General features: G+C 32.9%; 2 protein-coding genes across 4 annotated transcripts; one reads left to right on the forward strand and one right to left on the reverse strand.

Moving 5' to 3' along the window:
- Positions 1 to 8,423: 8,423 nt before the first annotated feature.
- On the forward strand, positions 8,424 to 12,479 carry LOC122401962 (ribonuclease Z, mitochondrial). Of its 3 annotated transcripts, none has more exons than XM_043404439.1 (7): positions 8,424 to 8,532; positions 8,892 to 9,103; positions 9,221 to 9,938; positions 10,778 to 11,091; positions 11,178 to 11,573; positions 11,650 to 11,993; positions 12,093 to 12,479. In XM_043404439.1, the coding sequence occupies exons 2-7, from the start codon at positions 8,930 to 8,932 to the stop codon at positions 12,469 to 12,471; spliced, it is 2,325 nt and encodes a 774-aa protein (XP_043260374.1). In that variant the 5' UTR covers positions 8,424 to 8,532; positions 8,892 to 8,929; the 3' UTR covers positions 12,472 to 12,479. The 3 variants fall into 3 exon arrangements, with proteins under 3 accessions (XP_043260374.1, XP_043260367.1, XP_043260381.1); XM_043404432.1 differs by lacking the exon at positions 8,424 to 8,532 and adding an exon at positions 8,545 to 8,808; XM_043404446.1 differs by lacking the exon at positions 8,424 to 8,532 and adding an exon at positions 8,745 to 8,762.
- A 325-nt stretch (positions 12,480 to 12,804) lies between these two features.
- Positions 12,805 to 24,132, reverse strand: LOC122402018 (protein singed). Its single transcript, XM_043404514.1, has 8 exons — positions 24,031 to 24,132; positions 22,141 to 22,263; positions 21,617 to 21,860; positions 18,394 to 18,527; positions 17,792 to 18,081; positions 16,526 to 16,686; positions 15,759 to 16,229; positions 12,805 to 14,428 (listed from the first exon to the last, which is right to left on the reverse strand). Exons 2-8 carry the CDS (start codon positions 22,201 to 22,203, stop codon positions 14,223 to 14,225), a joined length of 1,569 nt encoding a protein of 522 aa, XP_043260449.1. The 5' UTR covers positions 22,204 to 22,263; positions 24,031 to 24,132; the 3' UTR covers positions 12,805 to 14,222.
- Positions 24,133 to 24,598: the final 466 nt, after the last annotated feature.

Here is a 24,598-nt window from a genome sequence, read left to right on the forward strand (position 1 = left end):
AACAATACACGAATTGTTGAAAGAGCATACGTGGTGAATCTCGAGCGGGACGAACGTTTCGAAAAGGACCTAATCACGACCGCGAGCGCGAGAAAGCGACTTTAAGAGTCACACGATTCGAGGAGTCGAAACCAAAGCAGAAACAAACAGCGTGGACTGTTCGAATCTGCAAGATTTCTACCCTCGAAATTGTATCTACAGGAACAGAACTGCCACGCGAAAACGCGCCTGCCCGAATTACTAATGTGGACAGTCCTGCCCTGACCCTACCTACTTAGGTCTAAACACACACACCAGAGAATAAGTTACCTACCTACCTAACCCTGTATTTAAAAAATTGCAAAACTCAGTCTCTCAAACAAACACTCCACGATTCTCACGCATAATGTCCGGGCGCGACCTAAACTAGAGAGGATTCCCCGGGGTTCCTCCGACACCCGGACATTGCACACAACATTCACACTCTAAAGGTACGTACCAAAGCCTGGAATCGTCTAACACAGGCTAGTGACCATTGCGTATTTATATTATAATATTTGAATATAATATGAAATCTTTGAATTATTTAATATAGTATAAAGTCTTTGATGGACTATATTGTATTTGTTTCTTTATTGTAGTATGAACTACGATCATGATCGTGTATTAAAATGAATATGTAAACGATAATATCGATAATTAGATAAATTCGTAAATAAAAATTTAATATTGCAATTTATAGAAACATAGTAAATTATAATGAATTGTTTAAACGACGCAATTCCACGACCTAAGCACAAACACACATGTGGAAATTACATCGTGCACGATACACTAGCACAGTCTTAGACGCATGTATGGTTTATTAGAAATTTTACAAACTAAGTCATCGTGCCCCGTTGCATTCACTCATGCAAATAGCACCTGAGCATGTGCATGAGCTCAGGCAACGAGGACGGAAAAATTGTCCTGAAAATCCTGACTAGAAAGAGTGATTAATTAAGTAAACGGTATTTCTTATTCAATTTTTAAATACGTTTTTAAAAATATGTTAATATTGAAAAATATTATTGTTCAAGGGAATTGTTCTGATTGAAATTTAATTCTTGTAACAAAAGATTTTAATTAAAAAGTGATAAGATGATAAAATTTGATAAAATAATTTACTTTTAAAATTGAAATACATTATTGAAATATTAAATTATTATTTCAAATATTTAATTATTTTTGGTTGATTTTGTTGTCAAAGTAAATTTTTGAGAAGATCAAACTAGAAATTGAAAATCGACCAGTCGCGAAATGTCTTCTTGCACGTAAAATACATCATTAATTGAGTAAACGATCAATATGTCATAATTATATTAATGCTATAAAAATTATTGTATAATTTTATATAATGTTGTATAATGTTATAGACCATGTGATTAATATAATGTTTTCACACTATATCAATTTATATTCTATTCAATCATATAATATATGTAAAGTTAATGAAAACATTTTATATATTTTATAAAAATAATTTATTACATTGTGAAGCATTTATTTGTAACAGTAAAAAACGCGAGTGCAAGAAGACCCTAGCCTGCACTAAAAAAATATAACAATTGATGTTACTACTCACGGATATTTTTCATACCCGCGGTCACTTAACTCGTCAAAAATACTAAGTATACAACTGGTCACCCGTGTTGATTCGGATCTTTCATCCTACAACATGGTTGGGGACCAGAGGAACACAAATAGCATGCGACTCACCAATGATGAACTTGTATCTCTGGGATGACTGCATGATGATGATGCTGCTGCCCAGTGGAGGTCATCAAAAGAGTCATCCATCAATCAGCATGGTCCTACTGGTGTCCAGGATGTAGAGAGATGCAGGTAGAGAGACTGTAAGAAGACTGCAAGAAAACAATTATAATCTATTGTTGAAATTATAAAGATTCTTATAAATATTTTCATAAATATAAATTTATACTTACATTGTTCTCTCGTGGAACATCGTCCAAAAGTCCGCTTCAGTGATGCACTGATTCTAATACCGGTTACAAGTGATTCTACTTTATAAAGGAATAATTGAAAAAAATATTAAAGAAACTAGTAAACTAACGCGAGCAAAAATCAATTTAAAATTTAATTTATTCAATTATTTTAATTAATTCAATTTATTTAAAATCGATTTAAAAAGCAAAGTCATTAAAAAATAGAATGAAAAACAATAAACTAATCTACGCAACAAACACTGATTCTATTGGCCGCATTGCACGCGGTCGTCAAAATTTCTGAAAGAGAAACTGCAAACTGGGAAAAGAAATAAGAAATGTTAAACAAGCATCGTGTCCTTTTCTCCTATTTTCCTTTTTTGTTTCTAAATTTAATGATATCATAGGTAATACTATTTCTTTAAACCTCAAAAGTAATTACTGAATTAAAAATTATTATATTACAGCATTTTATTATTAGAATTGTAAGCTTATTGAGTGAACCAAATTTTAAAATATATTCAGATTTTTATAAATATTCTGAATTTTGCAAAATTAAACTTCTTCAATTAGTCGTACCTAAGTATTATAATATATTTGCGTAGATTTTATGTTTTATCAAACTTCCATATAAAATTATACGAAAATGCAATCGCGACATTTCTTAACACCATTCGTAACGACGCCATTTTAACTCCCGCTCAAATGAAATGATCGTTACAAACACTGAACGCGATTACATGTCGTACTTACGAAAAGTAAAAGTTCAATTAAAAGATCAATAATATATAAACTAGTATAAATGCATTATTTACTATAAGAAATTAGACCAACAATTTTACCAATCCATTTCAAATGATTCGATCGATTCGATTGTTCGGTATCATGGCGTCCATGGCCGGTGGCGTCCTCAAAATCAGAAACTGTAACAGAAATAAAATACAAATTTTGAATACAATTTACCTATATTACAATTAAACGACGACTGAACTTGAAATACGTCGTACAAGATCGTATACGATTATATTTATAGAAGTATAATGACGAACAAAGCAGGTTAGGTGTCGGAAAAAATGCGCGAAACCGGTTCAACTTTCTTCGCGATTTCGATTCAATTCATAATCAAAATGAATTAATATTAAACGAAGACACCATTAGAGAATGCAGGGAGAAGTAATAATTAGAAGAAAAGCGATTAAATGTCGATAGGTAAAATCGTTACAACATCGTACCTTATTCGGGAAACGCCAACACGTCTGATCGCGCCAATTTCCACGTTACGAATGACGATTCCATACCATTAGCAGCGACATCGCAAATTAGGCGGTAGGTGGGGTAAGGTCCAATGTCTTCGATATTCGATGTTTTTCCGAATTTCGAATGATATCGTGAATACTTGAACTCGGGAATGCCTCAGGTAGAAATTACGACCGTAAAAGATTTTAGATTAAAATTTAATTACCAAATAATTTATTATTGTCACATTTTTCCCTGTCACTATGTGAAATATCCGTTTCTCGATATCTCGATATCTATCGTGCGAGTCATGAATAATTCTATCGATCGAAATACTTTATAATGTAGGTTATAATGTAAGTTTAAGAGTATTATCTACAAATTGACGAGGTTATTCCGATGAAAACAAGGCGAAACTAAATCGGTGCTGATTCGAACCTCTCGTCCTACGACGCAGCGTGACCGGCTTCGACAAGCTTTCCTATCGTTTGTTTATTTTCTGTTGAACTGTTTTCCCGGAACTACGACCGTCACTCGTCTCCTATTACCGAAAGTACGAGGCCAGTGTCACGAAACAGAAACGTTTCCAACGACTGTGAAAATAACTCTAATAAAATATGCATGTCAAAGATTTTAGCATGGTATTTTCACCGTTGCAAGCATTGTTTCTCGATATGACGCTATGAAAGTATACTTACAAAGCTGGTATTTTAGTTCATCAAAGACAAACCTTCCATTGAATTGTCTAGTTCATCGCGTATGTTATTTATTACATTATCACAGACGAACTGAAATACGAACTGATAAATCGCGATTGAAAGCACAAGCGCTACGGGCCGTTTGCCCATCAACACTAATTCAGTGAATAGTTTCTCGATTGACCGCCATCCATGAGTAGAGAGCGCTGAAATCACCTCTCAATTTTTAAGTCGGTATGGCAGTTACTTTGAGCCACGAAATTCGAAATTTATACCTCGTCTGTGGTACAAATTCTTGGGGGTCAACCGATAGACAGAAAAAAGAATGCCCCCCAAACTATGTCAAATGGAACGTTATACAAATTTTTAATTACTCAAATAGCTCTTACTAGAGCGAATAATATGTACTTCGACCATTTTTCTTTATTGTAAATAGTTAAAGAATTATTTTAACTTGTTTCGATTTTATTTACGAAATGTACGCTTTTGTTTAAGTTCGATAATGATTTAATGTTTTGTCTGCAATGTTATTCTTTGTTATATTTTCCAAGGAAATGAATAAAAAACATTGCCCCATTTTTTTAGCTTCTCTGAGTTAGTCTCCTTGTATCGTTTAATATAAAAAGGATTCATTAGATATGCTTTGCAAAGCCGTATCTTTTATCGGAATTAAGCAATTCCGAATACAATACAGTGTTTGTGATACTAATTACGATGAAAACCTGCGTTTCAAGTCGGAGCTAATTCGAGGCGGCGCTAATTTACCGTTGTATTTGAACATACTATTAGACACGCGTGTGCTGTGTGTAATATTCACGAGCAGATTCACGACTGGATGCCACGGGTAAAACATTGCTTGGCCACTTGAACTTAGAACTGTAAATCGTACCGTGGCGTATACATGCATCACAAAAGAATGGACGATCCTCGTACTTGCAATTACGAACTGTTGCTACCACAAGTTTTCTGCAGCGTGTTTACACAGCAGTCACGGTCCATTTTCGAGGAAATTCAGAAGAACTTTACACCTACAGATAATTAAAATATAATGACGTCGTCTCAATCCTACGAAAGATTATGGAATTCTTTATCCAATATAATACAATTTGATCGAATGAACTCCAAAAACTTTGTTTCTACATACCATAAAATTTCATTGACGTAATTTGCATAATTTTTTGGATAAATACAATGCAATATAATTTTCAGGTTTTTGAAGAGCTACTTTTTTTAATGGAACAAAGGATTCATTATTTTCTTGAAATTAAAGACGTCGAAAAGTTTACTGAATATTTAAGATATAAAAATGTTAATATAACTGATTAAAGGGAGATTCTTCGATGATCTGTAGCTCCCATAATTTTCATTATTTTTACATACAAAAAATACTGTATATACACGAAACATCAACAAATGGGAGATTCTAGAGGCCAAAATAAGACGAAAATCAAGAATACTAATTTGTTGATGGAGGTTTCGTTAAAAAGTTATTAACGTTTAAAGTTCCGCTCGTACCGAATTTTTTTCTAGAAAGTGGGTAGGATTTCGAGGGTACGTCTATTCACCAAAAATGCTTGTAATTGACCCCTGAAACTAAATATAATTTTTTTAGTATGATTTGAAATTTTTTAATATCGTCTAAAAATTTCACACCTTCTCGAATTTTTTTCTCGAAAATGGGTAGGAATTCGAGGGTACGTCTATTCACCAAAAATGCTTGTAATTGACCCCTGAAACTAAATATAATTTTTTTAGTATGATTTGAAATTTTTTAATATCGTCTAAAAATTTCACACCTTCTCGAATTTTTTTCTCGAAAGTGGGTTGGATTTCGAAGGTATGTCTCTTCACCAAAAATGCTTGTAATTGATCCCTGAAAATAAATATAATTTTTTTAGTATGATTTGAAATTTTTTAATTTAATTTGTTAATAACTTTTTAATGAAGCCTCAGTCAAGAAATTTATATTCTTGATTTTCGTCTTATTTTGGCCTCTAGAATCTCCCATTAAAATTTTTCCCAGGGGTGACCGAACACCCTGTATGTGCAAAATCCCAATAGGAAACGGTCTACCCTTTTTAAAAAGAATAACAAAATAGGCCCGAAAATTCCAACCGTACGGCGGTGGCAATCTAGAAGAAAGGAAATGACGAGTTGCATCGCGATGTTCCTGTTACGGCGTCGATTCCAGGAAGGCTGGTCGGTTCAGTGAAAAACGTGAGTTCGAAGAGTAATCGATTTCCGATCCAAGGTGGAGAAGAAGTGGTCGCGTAAACGTCTGCGCGTAATTATACCGTAGCGTCCAGTTTCTCGAAAGGGTCCTCCGTCTAGGAGGTTTCGTTTCGCGCTCCCGAACCGGAGGATAAAAGTAGAACGATGTGTGAGGTCTCCGCCCCACACCCGCTTCTACCCATCGACACCGGCGCTTTGTTTCGGATTAATGAACCGCCCAAATCCGTATTGCGTTACGCCGTATAATCACTCTGTAACGTGAAACTAAATTACTGCGAATTTGGACCACATATCCATTCGCTCGACCGTCGCACGGTTATCATCGTCGCGTTTATTTCCACTGGCTATTTGGCACGAGACCTCCGCGAGTCCTCGCATTATTTCGTCATTTCCGTTGCGTTTCTACAATCGGAAGTACACGCGTGTATTCCTTGGTCCACGATGACTTTGTGACTTTCATGGCCTTCTAGACTAACAGTAATAAACAGAAAACTTATTCAAAGCTTTCAATTTAAACATTAATTTGTCATTAGATTTATAGTTAGTGAAAATGGATTAGACGAAAATAAGAAATAGGGGACGGAATCATGCTCACAATTGCACGAACAATTGAAAATAATTGCGTCAAGTTTCCAATGCAACATCTCATTTTTCTAACGTTCTAAATAATATAAATAGTTGAAGAAAATCGGAAGTACACGCGTCTATAGCTTTCCTTGGCCCACTGACTTTGTGGCTCTCATGGCCTTCTAACTAACACTAATAAACAGAATGTCTTCTCCTAGTTTCGTTTATAAGATATTTTATCCAAACGTACGATTGTTATGTACAGAAATCTTCTATTTTTCAGAATTATATACAGTAACCCAGGATTCACAGAGCTCGATTCATGCAAAGTCATTGTACATCAGTCATCAGTCACTGCGAATTAAAACAATAATATACCAAATTTACATTGTACATGAGTATATGTCTGCAATACAAAACATAAATGCTACAATTGTTGTTACCCTTTTTTAAGATTTATGTCGACCAAAAGTTACTCTGCATCGTCGAAAAATACATGTAAATAGCGACTGTTGAATAGATAATTGCGTTCTGTGAATCTGAGAATCACAGCTTAGACTGGTCTTATATAATAATATAACGTAATATAATAATAGAATAACGTTCTTATTAACCCTAGCCCAGTCAGAACCGAGTCGTTTTAGTTGCGATCGCGCGGGCGGTCGAGCGAGGGTTAACGAGCCATTTCACGGTTAATTTGTTGTAATTGCCAAAGAAGCGTACCGCGTTCGGTGTGCGAACAGCGGTACGATTTGACGGCTCAGCGTGATTTACGCGTCAGAGATAAAGAGTCCTCGATCAAAGCGCGCCTCTTATCCCGGGGACATATCGAAACGTTCGTAATGCAATTACGTTTCGTCTCCGTTTAAACCTTTCCCCGTATTCTTCGATGGCCAACATTACCCGCTGTCACGTCATTCGAAACAGAAATCTTTATTGCTTTGCCACGAATCAAGGCAGATTGCAATCTTTTGTCTCCTGTCGCGACTTCGCCGCGAGAACGATTCACCGAAGTATTGTTCTCTTAACGATCAACCGAAGCGGATAAATTGCACGAACTGTCTATGCATTTGTATTGTGAAATTATTGTTCCGTTTTCTGCCGTTCGACAACTTAAGTATTGACCGTGTTACATTTTGCAAACACCAAATTTTGTACCAGTCGTATCAAAAATAGAGTTTAAGATATCATGGAAACCGGTTAAAACAAAAAATTAAAAAAAAAAAAATGCATTAAAAGTTTTTAATTATTTTCGTAAATTGAAAAAATTATGAAATAAACAAGGAATTGGGGCGCAAGATTTTGCACATACATATTTCAAACATATTAGAAAAAAAATTGATATCTAGAAGGTTTACAGTAGAATAGTCGATTAAGTATCAAATAGGTATCGATATATTCTTGAGATATCGATGCTAAAGATATCGAACGAGTATCGATATTTTTTGAGTATCGATTCTTTCTGATATTCGTATCTTTGATACGTATCGATACTGGATCGAAATTTACAAACTGGTATCGATAGAATTGATCCAATTACTAAGTAATACCAAGTATAAATAATACCATAATGCAAGTAGTACCAAGGTATACGTGGAAACATAGAAATGATATTGAAATAAAATTCAGATTCCCTCCATCCTGTTTAGTTCTTAAAACACGACACTATCAGCGTTGTACAATGGCTCGCTAAAAGTTCTGGGGTTACCCGTCTACCTGATAATTATTTATATATTATCTACGTAATCCATATTATGTTTATATTTTCATATATGCAAAATTTGTCGGTACACTAATAATGATATCCACGGTTTATAGAACAAATTAAAAAACAGGTTACAATTGTTATTTTTGTTAATACAAACTGAACGAATACGTCTACGCTGATTCATGTTCTCGTAATTGTGTGCATGCATTGCGTATAGTAACACGTGCTTTCATATATCCACATTTCTGTGTTGACTTTGTATAACTTAATATCGTAATAATTATTTACAAATAAATAAAATTGTGCAATTAACACTGCAGTTTGCACATTATTCTACAGATATGTAAATTAAAGACAGTAAGGTTAAAATGAAGATCAATTTTGTCTCTAACAGAATTTCTAAGTAACTAAAAACGTTGTTACATTTATAATATATTTTCTTAATTTTCAAGCAATTAGACAATGACTTTTTAATTTTCTTTACAGAATTGGTACAATAATACACAACTCCGATTCATTTAGGGATGCTTCAACTACTAAAGATAAATTTGCGCATTAATTTTACAAGCCGTTCTTACAAATCAGTTCGTTTCAATTCCATGATGTCTAAGAACATAGTTGACTATAATATAATATCAATGCGTCAAAAGAAGAAGATAAAAATGTTGACCCATGATAATTCCAATCTAACGTTACAAGTAATTGAAACATTTATATTAAAACATTTTTATTTAATGGTCCATTACTATCCATAATGATATTTACTTCGTAACTGAATCGTTAAATATTTTTAAAATTGAGAACTGTCAAAATAGGTACTTGGAAGCGGAGCTATCGGAGCCCCATGTTCTATATTTGTTACGGCTGACCATGTTAATTATATGTTTAATTGCGGAGAAGGAACACAACGATTAGCCCATGAATATCACTGTAAACTATCTAAATTGGATCATATATTTGTGACAAGACCTACTTGGAAAAACATTGGAGGAATCCCAGGTATACTTTTGACAATACAAGAGATTGGTGTACCTACGATGAATATTCATTGTTCGGAGGGAATGAATGATTTGTTGGACTCGCTTAAACAATTTGTTCGTCTGTCAAGTATGAGAATTGTTCATGCTCCTATCGATGAATCAAAACCGTACGAAGACAATGTAATGACAGTCTGGTACGTTCCTATATCAAAGGCTGTGGGAAGCATCATCGATGACCCTATAGAATTGAGTACTGAAAGTCAGAATCATTTGAATATAAGTGGTAAAAGAGTTATGAACGCCGAAGAAACAGAAGAAAATTGTAGCCAAATAGAGAAGAAGTTAAAGATCACGCCGAATGTAATATGTTACATTTGTGAAATTAAACCAAAACGAGGGAAATTGTCAATCAACAAATGCATACAATTAGGTGTAGAAGCTGGTCCACACTTACGGTTACTAAAAGAAGGAAAAGATTTTACGAGGGAAGATGGTACAGTTATTTTGAGTAAAGATGTTTGCACACCGGATGGTCCAAAATTCGTCTTCGCAGGTATATAGAATGTTTATTTAAACTTACAATAGGTTAGTCATCGGGACAGCCTGTGTTGATTTTTCGATACCAAAAGTTCCATTGGCATCTGCGAAATTCAGCTTCCTTTTCTTGGCAGTTGTACCTGGTTTTTGTTTTGTAGCATCAATTTGCCAATCAGATGAAGGAGAATTGAACGGTAGATTCGCACTGATAACTTGCGGTTTGTTAGATGCCATCTTCAAGCTAGCCACCGATAAAAATCGGGAAACTGGTCGAAAGGTTTTACACAATAGTCAATTTAACAATTAGACGTTTTCCTAACGTTTGGAATTTAAATAACGAATGTAGACTTCAAGTACGGGTAAACGCTCGGTATGTTTACTAACTCGCGCGGCTCAATGCTACGAACTCACAACAAAACCTTGATAGCCGTTTATTTTGGAGAATAAAGAACTTACGTCTAAGGCTGAGACTACACAGGCGTTTTGTACGTCGCCTACAAAACGTCGTAAAAAACGCCTGTGTAGTCTCAGCCTAAGATCCAATGTTGACATTCAAATTCATCTCCAACTGCATGAAATAAGTAAGAAGTGATATTATTTCATTCGTACTCTGATCTGATGTTTGGCCAGCAGGAAATATTATTTTATTTTATTTAATCCAGTGCAAAAACATTCTGTGCTACTGGTTTAGAAATTATTTATTTAGAGTATTTGCCTTTTTGTATTTTTTCAGATTTAATATAATTAGAAATAATGATAATTTCTTTTTAATAACAGTGCAATTAACTGATTAATATGTTTAATTTGGGGTTTTGAACGAACATGTTTTTCACAGTTTATTGACCTAACTTTCAGTTGTAGAATGTCCTATGGAAGAATACTTGGATTCTCTTGTGAATCATCCTGCTTTTTCAAAATACTCAGTACCAAATCTGGAAGATGGTGGCATTGTCTGTATATTTCATTGCACCCCTGAAGCAGTTGTCAATAATGAAAAATACCAAGATTGGATAAATACGTTTCCACAGAGTACACAACATATTTTGCTAAATGATGAAAATTATTGTATGGGTAGTGAAGCTGTTTATAAGAACCAGCATATACTTAATTTGTTGCATCCTGAAATATTTCCATTATTGAAAGAAGATTGCTTCAAAAAAGATAAGAACGTAAGGAATTTATAGGTAAAATATAGTTCAAATGAAAATAATTACTTAGGAATTTTGTAAATTTAAAGAGTAAATATGTTCTTCAGACCGAGAAAAGTAATATCCATCGTGGAAGGACAATGCAAACGTTAGATGTGCTTCCATACTTCAAAAGAATGAAATGTATCGTTTTTTCAAACCCTGATAAATACATCAACGAAATTTTTAGTACTCCCGAATTTGAAGACGAGTTAACAAAATTGAAAAAAAATATTAAAATAAAGACAGCAGAACTTGAATTATTAGACACGCCTGAGTACCCACGAATTGTTATGTTAGGTACTGGTTCTAGTATACCAAATAAAGTCAGAAATACAAGTGCTATTCTTTTAAGAGTTGACGAAAATACGAGCATATTGATGGATTGCGGAGAAGGTACTTTTAGTCAAATCATTAGACTTTATGGGACTTCGAATGTTGGTGACATTTTACGTACTATTAAGGTACATATTTTTTAAAATTCATTTCGTCGATAATCCATTGGTTGATTTAAGGATTCATGATTAATTCTGTTTTTAGGCTGTTTATATTTCACATTTGCACGCGGATCATCAGATAGGTCTTGTTGGTTTACTGCAAGAAAGAGGGAAATATACGGACGATAAGGTCTATTTGATAGCACCTGGTCTCATTTTGCGATGGTTAAATTTATATCACAATCAATTTGAACCTGTTTCGCAGTTTTATAAATTAGTGGACAATTGTGATTTGTATTTAGGCTCGCATAAGTTGCCTCTAGTCTATGAGGAGTCGATATATAATGCATTGAATATTAAAGAAATAAATACCATTCATGTTAAACATTGTAAATTTTCATACGGTGTCGCTGTTACTCTGAAAGATGGAAGAAAAATCGTTTACAGGCAAGTCAAATGAAAATATGTGCAATTCTTTAAGCGTAGTTAATAATATTTTAAAAGAACACAAACAAATAATTAATTTTCATTATATTTTGATTTCAGTGGTGATGCCATGCCTTGTGACAATCTTCTAACCTTAGGTGAAGACTGTGATCTATTAATTCACGAAGCAACAATGGAAGATGGACTACAACATTTGGCAAGAACGAAATCACACTCGACAACTTCCCAAGCGATAAATGCTGGAAAATCAATGAATGCAAAGTTCATCTTATTGACTCATTTTAGTCAGCGTTATTCTAAGATTCCTTTGCTTTCAGGAGAGGAAGTAAATGTCGGCCTAGCTTATGATAATATGGATATTAAATTATGGCAACTGCCATTGTTGTCTTTATTTTATCCGTGCATAAAACTTATGTTTAAGGAATATTACAAAATAGCAGATAATCGAAGGAAGAAAAGGATGATGGTAGCAGTCTAAAAATTATTTATGATCTGAACAATATTACTTTGTTAATCATTAATAAATTTTAATTTATTTAAATTAAAAAAAAATTATACCTTTTATAATTTGAAATTGTTTACTTTCTTGATACAATTACATAACCGATTCCATTATTAACGATAAGTAAATGCTATGTAATGTTAAAATGAAAGGATGAAGACATTAATAATGTATATAAAACAAATTTTTGATAGCAGAATTTATTGCTTACATAAATGCATTTAGTATATCCCGCTTTCCTCAATGTGATAAATAATGTAAATTACAAATTGTTTCATTAAAATTACGATTGTGTAATATTAACCTCGCTTATATATGTATATAAAAAAAAAAAAAGAAAAATAGAGAAGAAGGTCAACTATGATATAGAAGATAAAAAAAAAAGTAAATGGAAAAATAATTTCTCCTTTTTTGCGAAAGCAAAATGTCGGTTCATTTCGAAAATATTAAAATAACGAAAAAGGGAAAGCTTTGTATATTGATCGATTAATCAATAAGTCGCACGTTCATCAAATCTGTACTAAATCATATGAAATTTAATTTCATCCAAAAATAGTTCTAAAAAAGTTTCATCCATTACGTAGTTCGCGGAATGTGTATTTGTAATGTAGAAATAGCATGGTCTCAAAATACACATATTAATTCGATTATTACATTGATTTTGTAAAGGTATGTACACTAGATAGCAAGTTTACACTAACGATGAATTTGTGCGTTTACGTTAATAGTATATGATTGATTAATAAAAAGTAAATATGTTCATTTTATGGAATGATTAGTTTTCTTAATTGAAATACTATTCTGCTTATTGACATACCTCGGAAGTATGTTGTGTAGTGCATGAACATTTTTCATAGGTATTCAAGGAATAGAATAGGAGTAGCAATAATAATTAATGTAAAGACTAGAAAACTGAATTTTTTTTTAACACAAACGATCGGCCAGATTATTAATATTTTTCGTTTTACTACGTTACTTCCACTACTATTTATACCTCGATTAAAAATATAGTGTATTTGAAAAATTTCGTATGTTTGAGCATTATAAAATATTATTAAAAATTGATAAATAGATTGTTGCCGTTAATGGATAAACAGCCAATAAGTTGAGCGTTATGTATTGAGAAAATGAAGTGACCCAAATAAAAAAAAAATGAGATTCGTGGAAAATAATTCCAATTTACACGACTAAGAAAACAATTCAATTACTTAATCACGAAGAAATAATAAAGCGATCTTAAAATCTTTTTTTACTTAAGGAACAGTGTAATAACCACTAATTACTCTGCAATCATCAGTCTTATACAATATTTCGTGAGTAAAGAAAGTTATTAGTTAAAAGTAATATAAAAAAAATCGTAGGAAAGTCAATTCGACAATGTACTCCTAATTAAGTACTTGATAGGAGCTCTTCCTGTACTTATAAATATGATATTAGATTACATTCAAAGCTATAAAAAGGGGCAGTGGATTTTAACCATATTCTTTTAAAACACCGATCGAATACTTTCGTTCTAACGTTCATTTTAAGTAATGTCTTTCATTCCTAATAGTTTCATACCTTATAAAATCTTTCATTAGATCGTCGTTTATAAAATTACTTAAATCGTGTTATTTGCCTTTTCGTTGCTAAATTTAAATATTATTTTTTTTTCTTTAAATGTATAAAAACAGAATGAATTCGAAACGTGTTTGAAAAGAACACAGCTTTTACATGGTCATTGTTGATTAGAATTCCCATTTTGTAGCAGTTTCGTAATCTGTTTCTCCCAAACGCAGCGCTCCATTCTTTCCTGCTGTAAGATATCGTCCGTCGGCGTGTTTAATACAAATACGAGAAGGTTCTCGTAATTCCAAATAAAAACCATCGGATGGTATATCGGAATCCACGTTTACTCCTTCGCTATCTGCATGCCAATACTTTCCATTTTGACCTATGGTACAAAATTATTAAGAACACATATTTTTAATTTAAAAAATATCTCAAATACAATACTACGCTCTGTATACATAACTTGCAGTGCAAACTATTATAACAAATCTTTGAGTAAAATTGAAAGTTTGTTTCGTATAAATTATATGAAGACTATCGGAGGAATGCGGAGAATGTCCATAATCTCGGTCCAAATTTCTTCGTATAACCAATTTAACTGTAACTTCATATATTGATAGATTTTGGCACATGTACATAATAAAGAAATGAATGTATACAAATTTTGATTCAGTATCTGTAAAGAATAGTTATATGAAATTCTACTTAGCTCAAGATAGACATGATCTTGTTGGGAACAAATTGGCAACTGCTAGAAAAATGTCACATTTATTTCAAATTTAATACGAGAAACCAATTCAGGCATTTTGACACCTACCTTCTTTCTCATTCACACTTAATCACATTGATGGAACTAATTTCATTTTTTCTTCTTCACACAATTATGATTGGTCTTTCTATTGATACTTCACTAAAACTACTAATTTTCGCCATTAGAACCCCATATTTTTTGTATTTTGTTAAGTTAATTTGTAGTTCTGGAAATTCTACTACTGTGCAGCCTGACTTGCCTTTATAAACTGTTATTGTTACGTTAAAAAGTGTTAGATTTCCTGAACGTTTAAAAATGAAAGAAAGTAAATTCCACAATCGGTGCTGATACCCAGCAACTTTTTGGAAGAAAAGAAAAGTCCTACAACAATGGTACGGCGTAACTTAAGCCAAGCAAGTGCAAAGCAGAGATTCAAACAGATCAAACTATTTCTTTTTTGGCAGGAGAAACCAAAATTATGGTTCGTATTGCAATAAGAGAATGTGCAATAAGATGTGCGGCGATAGTTCGCCATCTTGACACAGCTATCGTGAAAATGACAGCGTACATTATAGCTGCCCCCTAACAGTAAGATTGACCACGTCTGAAGTGCAGTTGCAAAAATAACAGGCTCGGGTTTAAACAATAAAATATCACCGGGAAAGATACAACCAGCAAAAATGTGCTTCAAATACTTTAGCTGCAGAGACTTCTTAGAAAATTCCAGCTACTGTAGGAGTCGAATTGAAAAAATTAGCCAAACTGATATACCGCGAATAGTACTTTTCATTTAGCAATAGATGACCACCACAATTCATTCTGGCGTCCCTGTTTTCACCCCAATAGTCTTCATATTTAGACGTACTTTTTCACTTTGTACATTGAGACTCAAGACTGTACAACCTTATACTATAAACATGCAAAGCATTTCATTTTAAAAATCCTTCAGATAATCTTTTACCTTTAAATCTAACGATCCCGCGCTCGCATCTCTCCACTCTGATGGTCTCATAGATAGCTTTATTGCATTCTAGTTTCGAACTAGATGAGCTTTTAGGTCCCACGAATCCTTGTTCACAACGCAAAACCAAAACGGGTCTGTTCATCAAATAAAAGTAATATTTGCTAGTATCCGAATCCGACCCGTTTACGGAATCTGCATTTGCATAGAGATGCCCGGAGCGTTTAGTTGCCAAAAATTTTCCATTGTTTGCGCGCAAAGCCACTGTACCATCCTCCGATTGCCAAATCAAATCGAACAAAGCATTGGACGAACGTTTATGCTCCGATGCCTGAATCCCTCCTCCAGCCTCAAGGCTCCAATAACGATCTTGCATGGTACGCACGTACCACCTTTTAGTTACACGATCAAATTCTAATTGAAAAGTTTCGTGTCCAGAGATTTCATCTTGATTAGCTGTTACATCAACTCCTAGAACAGCAATGGATTTATTGCTACCTACATGGCTATTCAAGAGCACCTTGTACATTGTTTAAAGATCTAAAAAACTGAAACTTCTGATCGAATGTTAAGAACTGATATAATTTTACTTTTTGATTGAGAAGAGAGCTTCGAATGAAGTAGAATAACATAGAGTGATTTTTAATGTGATGATGAAAAAGTAAATAGAATGTCCCCTTCGAGGTTTAGTTTTCGAGAAAACCGGGCTTGCAATTCGACTGCGTACATTTTGCATTTACACTCATACACGAAAGTATCTAAAATACCTTGTTTCACGGAAACGTATCGTTGATTTAGAGCAGCTACGAATGATGCTTGCGGTAGCGATTCCTCCAAAGAGAATAATTCGTCTCGTGTTACTGTCGTTGATCGTGATTTTAAGACAGCCTTGCTTCCAATAGGCGCCAAATATGCTCCATACAAATCTCTTTAATTAATGAAAACTCATTGTTATGCATCGGAATCATTTTAAAGATTGATTATTACGTTTCCCTAAACAATTTAAGGATCGTCTTATCCATAGACACCATTCATTGAGTATCTGATGCTTCAAAAATATCTAATTACACAAGACGGTCCACTTATTGCGACCGGAAATGCGTTAGAAAAAAGTAAAGAGACAAAGCTTTCGAGAAATGAATTTTGTTCCATTTCAGTTGCTGAAATTTCAAGGTCATCGACGTTCCTGTTAATTCTTACAGACTTTGTGGAGAAAATATATATAAATATATAGCATTTGATTGCAAATACGAAGTTTATGCATTACTGTTAAGATGACTATCATATTAACCCTCGCCCAGCGGACTCCGGGTCCATTTTGACTCATGAAAACTGTTCAGTTAATTATGCAAATTAGAGGATTCATTACATACATTTCAATTACGATACATTTCGTTTTAAAATAATACTAATTCCATTACCGTGTGGCAAAGTAATAAATGATGTACATGAATTAATAGCAACAACAGTTGGAAAATAATTTTAGCTAGCTTCCCGAAGCGCATAAACCATCGTGGGTTGATGTAACAAAACAGAACATGCGACAACGAAAACACTATGACCGTTACAATCTAATAGAAAATCATCCTAGTATTATTAATGAATACGTAGCTATAATATAACCTTAAAATGACCTTGACTATTTTTCGTATTAAATGTCATGTTATGTATCATTGCATTTAACTTGATATCAGTTACAACGTCACAGCGATAAAAATATGTAATTCCGTTTAAAAAAACGTGAATGATGAGAATAAGAATCTCTGCTGCTGCTGGATAATAAATTACAAATGGAGAATTAGATTCCGCGTATAAGGAGTGTTATCTTTCCTGATTTAAGTGCTACAAATATGACGAAGACAATAATTTGCGCAGCAAAATGGCGGCTCACAATTCCGAACAATGGAGACGTCGTAGCGCATTTATCCAACCGTCGTGAAAGAGTAAGATGCCTTACTATTATTATAATATAGTCCTTTAGTAATATAATGCTGTTATAATAAAACAATGAAATGAATATTAATAAGACTGACCTGAGCGCAAGTAATCCAGCGTGAAACTCGGCTGCATAGAGACAGTCTCGTGTACAGGAATCCAAAAGTTTTCCATCGCGTGCCAGATATTTATTATTGCAAGTATGGAGAGCATAGTGTCCACCCTCAGATTTCACATGTTCTTGACCATTATCTTCTATAGAGATAGGACGAAACTCTAAGGTAAAGAGGGTATCCTCTCCCCAAGGTACTGGTGCATCCACATGAATTTCATCTTGCGTCGCACTCAAATGAGCAAAACGTTTCCTTCCAGCAGATTTTAAATTTACCTAGAGAACATAGTTTCCTTTTTGAGCTGCATTTTAAGATCTGTTTTTTTATTTTCCTTGTTTATAATTAAATAACACTAAAATAGTATAGTAATACTATAGCAATTCTGAGTCTACTACATACATTTTGTCATCAAATTTATGAGGATATCATATATAAATTATATTTTCTTAAATTATTTTAGGGATCAAACAGACTCTTCAAGGTACATGTATTATCATTTCTAGCCAGACTACTGAAGACTTAATACCTACATAAGAAGATAAAAAACTATGGAATTTTCATTTGTTGATATCTAAAATATAACTTACTTGAGGTCTAGCTGCAAGATGCACAAGCCAATACTCAGCTTCTCCTGGAGCTTTGGCCACACATTTAAGTTCATCTTGACTCGAGCCTAGGAAATATCCTCTCTGAATATTCTTCAAAGCCCATCTTCCGCTTCCTAATTTGTAAATTAAACAATATTAAATTATGTACCAGTGATTATTTTTTTATGAAAACAGATGGATATTCTTTTTTGTAACGTGTAAATTAACTATATCTGAAATGAGTATAAAATCTTATACATCCTTTCCATGTCCTAAATCCATATGCAATAGTACTTCGATAAAACTTAGAAGTCGGGGACCGCTCGTTACATTTTAACGGAACAATAATGCAAATTTGGTTCCTATAATCGGTCTTTTTTATCTCAAGCTAAAAGTGTCTGATGTGTGCTAATGGCTATAACCCAATAACCGCGACAAGCTTTAAAGTTCAACCAACCGAGTTTTAAACTCACCGTGTTGTAAACAACGACCTATATTTTACCGAAACAGAATTTCACGTTTTATCGAAGCGTAACTGTACATCGGATGGTTGTATTATTTTTGTAGTTTTCGTAGAACCGGTTTTAATAAAATTTAAATTATACACAAAATATTTTTTGAGGCGCCACAATTAGAGGAGATATTTAGATGGCCTGGTATAGGTGAGACACCCTGTATAAAGTAAATCTCTCGCTAATTTCCGAATTCCTACGCACTTTCGAGAAAAAAATTCGAAGTGTGAAATTTTTCGACGGACAAAAAAAATTTCAAATCGTTTTGGAAAAATTATTTTCGGTTGCGGGGGTCAGTTACAATCATTTTTGGTGAATAGACATACCCCCGAAATCTTGCGCATTTTCGAGAAAAAAATTCAGTACGGACGGAATTTTAAACGTTAATAACTTTTTAACGAAGCCTCCATCAACAAATTGGTATTCTTGATTTTCGTCTTATTTTGGCCTCTAAAATCACCCATTAAAATTGTTCTGTATGTCATTGAAATTTGCTGGACCAGTTTCAACAGTCTTTACAGCATTAAATTGTAATGTTTTGCTTATAACTAGACTGCGGATATTTATGCATTTATGGGAAATTTAGATTGTCAAAAAACTATAGAATGCATTTAATATGCAAAAATATAACAAAAACTCAAGTAAGATAAGAATTATTGTATTTAGGGGTTGAAAGAACCCTCTACGAAGCTCTTATTTTATTAATTTTATTAATAAATATATGAATTTGCATAAAAATCCGCAGTCTACTTATAACATACATTGATTTTCTGTTTCTTATTGTTCCTTAATTAATTCTTAGAATTTCTTTAATATTATAAAATTAATATAATATAATAAAATAGTAATATTCTTATAGAAATTTCGTCCACTGTAGAGCACTGTCAGCTAAGATTCAGACTTTGACACTCGACTCGCGTGTAAATTTTCAGTCAAACACTGCGGTTTACACACTGCACTGGATGCGTAAAAGCAAGAGGAATGCATGCATAAACAGCAGATATTCTTATCCTATACTTGTCGCAAAAATAACATATTTCAAGGTCACTGTGATTTAGATAGGACACTGGCGGCGTCAAAAATAAGCAAACTTATTTCGGGAATGTAGATATTCCGCGACTTTCACCGCTATCGCGCACGATATCAAAGGAAATGCTATTGTAGTGATGTCAACACTATCAGAATTACGTTTGTGCTACTGCACAAGATTACAAAAAACGGAAACGTCTAAAAACTATGCTTTCCCTTTATGTAACAGAAATAAATCGAATTAAAATTATTCGGTGCGAATTAAATACGTTATCACGCGTAAACGTGGAAATATGGATATAAATGTAGAAAATTGTTTTTGTAAAATCAGACATAAAAAATTGTATTTTCTTACATTTCGATAAATCGCCTAAAATGATCAACTCTTTGTATAGGGTGACTGCTTTTATCTCTAACGTAAATAACAAAAGATCAATTTGTTTATAATAGTGCGGTGAACCATAAACAATCAATATTTTTGGTTGTACAGTTACATTAAAAAAAGGAAAAAAACATTAAGGGTTGATTTCACCTCTTCAGTGTGAATTTTCACAGGAAAAGCAATCGCTTCGACGTACACTTCATTATACTCTACATTCAAACAAAGTAACGATCTGTATCTTCGTTAATTATGGAAGAAATTAACTCGAACTTGTTTCTTTCGATAAAGTATTTATTTTACTTCCGTCGCTATGGTAATGTCGAAACATTGAGAGGATGAAATCGTAACGAAAATAAATATTGAATATTTTCATGTGGAAGTTCGCGGGCCCCTTTAAATTTAATTACGACCTCCTTAGGGTCCATGAACCCCAGGTTAAGAACCCCCGAGCTAGAGCATATAAACGTCCGAGTGTGCGTCCATAAACGGCGCCAGGAAACAGTTATGCTTTCCTCTATGACCCTTTGGGACTCATCTTCTCATGTATACGTTTTACTTGGTATTTTCTCTAATTTGAGCATTTACAATTATACTGTTATCAGAATACGATTTTGCACACAGTAGGAATTACAGAATATACGAATATGACTATTATGTATCTAATAATATATGAAACAGAAAGTTCCAGAATAAAACCTTGTCCATAAATTAAAAATACAGTAATTGCTGAGGAAGAAAAATGATAACAAATCATTGTTGTAGCAAACATTTCTAATGGAAGTCACTTGATCGACTGACTTGTGATTGTCTAACCTTGACTAGTTTCAAAAGTATTTTATGAAGTCATTAAATTCGACTTTTATGTGTCAGGCTTAATATCTACATGAAGTAATAATGCCCTAATAAAAAACCAAGCTTACCTTTTGAGATTACTTTTACTTCCCCATGTAGGTACTTCAAATACGAAAAACTGTTTTACTGTATTATTATTCTATAAACTGAGCAACAATTATATTTGTAATGTGTATTTGTATTTAATATTTTTTGACAATCATTAACTACCGCTTTATGAATAGAAAGTATAGAGGTAGAAAAGTATTAAAACCTAATATGAAGAAAATTTCTTCTGGAAAGTCTACGAAGGGCATCTTATTAAAGATCAAAACTGACCCAGTACATCTTACCTATACAGCTCAAAAAATTGTGGTTACACAACAATTGAAATACTTAAGATTTTTAATTTTGCCTTTAATGATAAAAATAAATTAAAATAATGTTAAGAAGAAATATTCGCAAATACCATCAGTAGCCAGTTGAATTTGAAATGCACAACCAAGATTGTTAGGATCCTCTGCCTCGCAAGTAACATTCCCAAACTGGTCCACTGCCAAATAACGATCTAAATGAGACCGAAGGTAAACTTGTTGTTCGCTGCCTTCTAAAGTCCATAGTTGCTTCTTCTTTAAACTAGAGCCGTTTGCATTAATTTTATATCCAAAAGTTTCTGCTGTAAGGTACTTAAATTTTCCATTTATTAATCCGACCTAAAAATATAAATATATTACGTTCATTAATACAATAAATGTTTAGAAAAATAGATTCAATATTGAATTTAATTAAATGAAAGTAATGATTCGATCCTAAAGAAATGTAACTTATTTGTAATCATCGATTGAACTGATTTGATTCAAACATTAATTTTTATCAAATGAACCACTTTAGTTATTAATTTTAATTAACTGTCTTAAACTACATAATTCTGATAGATATAATCTACACACGAAAACTGATAAGAAATATGGTTTTTAAAAAGTTAAAGATTACCGTCCATCCCGTTTTCTCGTTTGCATTTTCGGAACCGACATTTTCAGAACCGTTGGTCTGCATCGTTTAGTTTAATCAATTGACGTTTAGGCGCGCGTGTGGTAAAAATCCTATAAATTGCTTCTGCAATTGCAATCAAGAGCAAATCAGGTATTAAATTTAATATAAAACCTATAAAATATTTTACAACTATAGTCTTTATATTTTAATCTTTTACTCGATCAAAATAGTCGATCAAATATAGAAAATATAAAGACTCGTAATTCAGTTAAGCTTATAAATGCGTAACAAAAATAAATTACTTTGAATCTTTAAATTAAAAAACAATAGAAATTAATAAAATTTTAGTAACTATCTTGAATTAAAAATAAGATGTAAACGATTTCAATAAAATATTTCAATATAATATGCTCTTACGAAGAACAAAAATATTCATTATTAATTGTATTAACATTTTCATTTTCATGTAAAATAATTAAAAGTAATATTGGATTATTTTATATGTAATAGTGAATGAATGCAAATTTAAAATAATTATTTTCGTATACAGTTCGGGAAATATTCGTGCGGAGAAAAGATGCATCTTGAATATTCATTCACGACTAATCTGAATTATTTTTGCAGTAATTAACATCGAAATTTTTACGTTCATTAAATATTTACGACTGTCGTACACTAAATGATTATATAATATAATAATAAAATATTATAACATCCCGGGATAAAGTTTATATTCCTATGAAGATACGAGCCTGCCCAACCTTGAAAAATAATTTAATCAACACGTTCCGATATTTTGTATATTGGTATTTTTGTCCCAAAATTTTTTTTCCGAAGAGATAATTTATTTTAAACTCTGAATTCAGTGACTCATTTCTACGTGACTTCCGTCTGGGTGGGGCCAACTCGTCTAATGGAAAGACAATAAAAAATGTTTTGTCCTGTGCGAAATTTCGACTGCTCGTATAAAAATGGATTAACTTTATTTCTATGATAAATTTACCTTTTTTATTATTTTGAAAAGAATATTTTGTATTTTTTTCACGAAATACTTTTGTCAGAATGGTCTAAACTTAAATCTAAGTTCAGGTAAGATCTCTTTAAACCTAGCATCGTTTAAACCGTACCAATCTAATTAAACTTCACGCCATATAATGTCTAATCGTCAAGACTCATCAAACATGAAACGAACAGAAAAACGTATTTGCGGAAAAATATTTTTCCCTTCGTTATTTTATTTATACCGAAACAAGTTATTTAACATGAAAATGAAAATTTTAACTACGAAACTATTGAATGTGAATTTGAAAAATTATTCAATATCAAAATTCAATTTCCTAAAGCGCAATGTAAAATCAATAATACAATAGGAAAGCCAGGGGAATGACTGAAACTTTATTTGTCCAATTCGAAAACAACTAACTTCGAGTCGTTTTAAACGAACGAGTGTAACCCGATCGATGCCATCGAAGATTCAAATTATAAACATGAAATGCAAAATGATTATAATATTATAACACAAATGATGAATCTGAAATAGGTGATTATACGAAATAATTACAAGAAATTAATGTATTTAACAATTACAAGGATATCAAAGTTACACACGATAATTTAAAATAAAGATGCAATTTAACAATGACTAAAATAAAAAATAATACTTTTTGTACAAAGTTACAAAGATTTTCATCAAGCAGGTAAAAGTAATCGATAAATCAATAATAGTAACATGTATTCGCGTAATTGTACTTCGGTGCATAAATTTGACGAATAAATACGTCTATTCGAAACGAAATGACGGAAATCGTCGAGGAAAGTTAAGCTACTGTTGCCAAGCAGATCTATAAACTTACCTGATAGAGAGATAGAAAAGAAGTTAGAATTACGTACTTGTTGTGGAAGAACACTGAAAAAAGGAGAGAAGGAAGCAAGAAAAGTACGAATCACGGTCACTAAAATACGTTCGTCACAACAAAGATACCCGGCAACTGACTTGACTCGTTGGTTTTCTCGCGATTGTGTAAGGATCTCACAGGACTTCCAACGCATGCGCAACATCTGAACTCACCATAGAATCAGGACTGTGCATAGAACAGAATGTTATAGGAGTACGTTTATTAGAATTGTTAATTCCGTTAATTGCGCCACTGTTGAACCGTTTTAATGTATGATAATTTTAATTACTCCAAACGCGACGTAATACCATCGAATATCGTTTGGTAGACAATGTTATTTACTGCTACGAACGAAACAAATCTAGCACTATTCCTTGAAGGTGTACGGCCCTGTGCAATTCTATCAGGATATCGCGCGTGCGCCGTTGTAATAAGGGAAACGTGAAAGATAGGGGAAACAGAAAAAGAGAACGGTGGGGAACAAGCATACATCGAACTGTCGACTTTCTGGAGGGCCGTGAACTGTGGATCGACGACCCCACTTTGTAATTGCTGTTTTCCCA

This window comes from Colletes gigas, unplaced genomic scaffold (assembly GCF_013123115.1).
Source record: "Colletes gigas isolate AHSC1104 unplaced genomic scaffold, ASM1312311v1 Colletes_gigas_Sc00002, whole genome shotgun sequence".
NCBI lineage: Eukaryota > Metazoa > Arthropoda > Insecta > Hymenoptera > Colletidae > Colletes > Colletes gigas.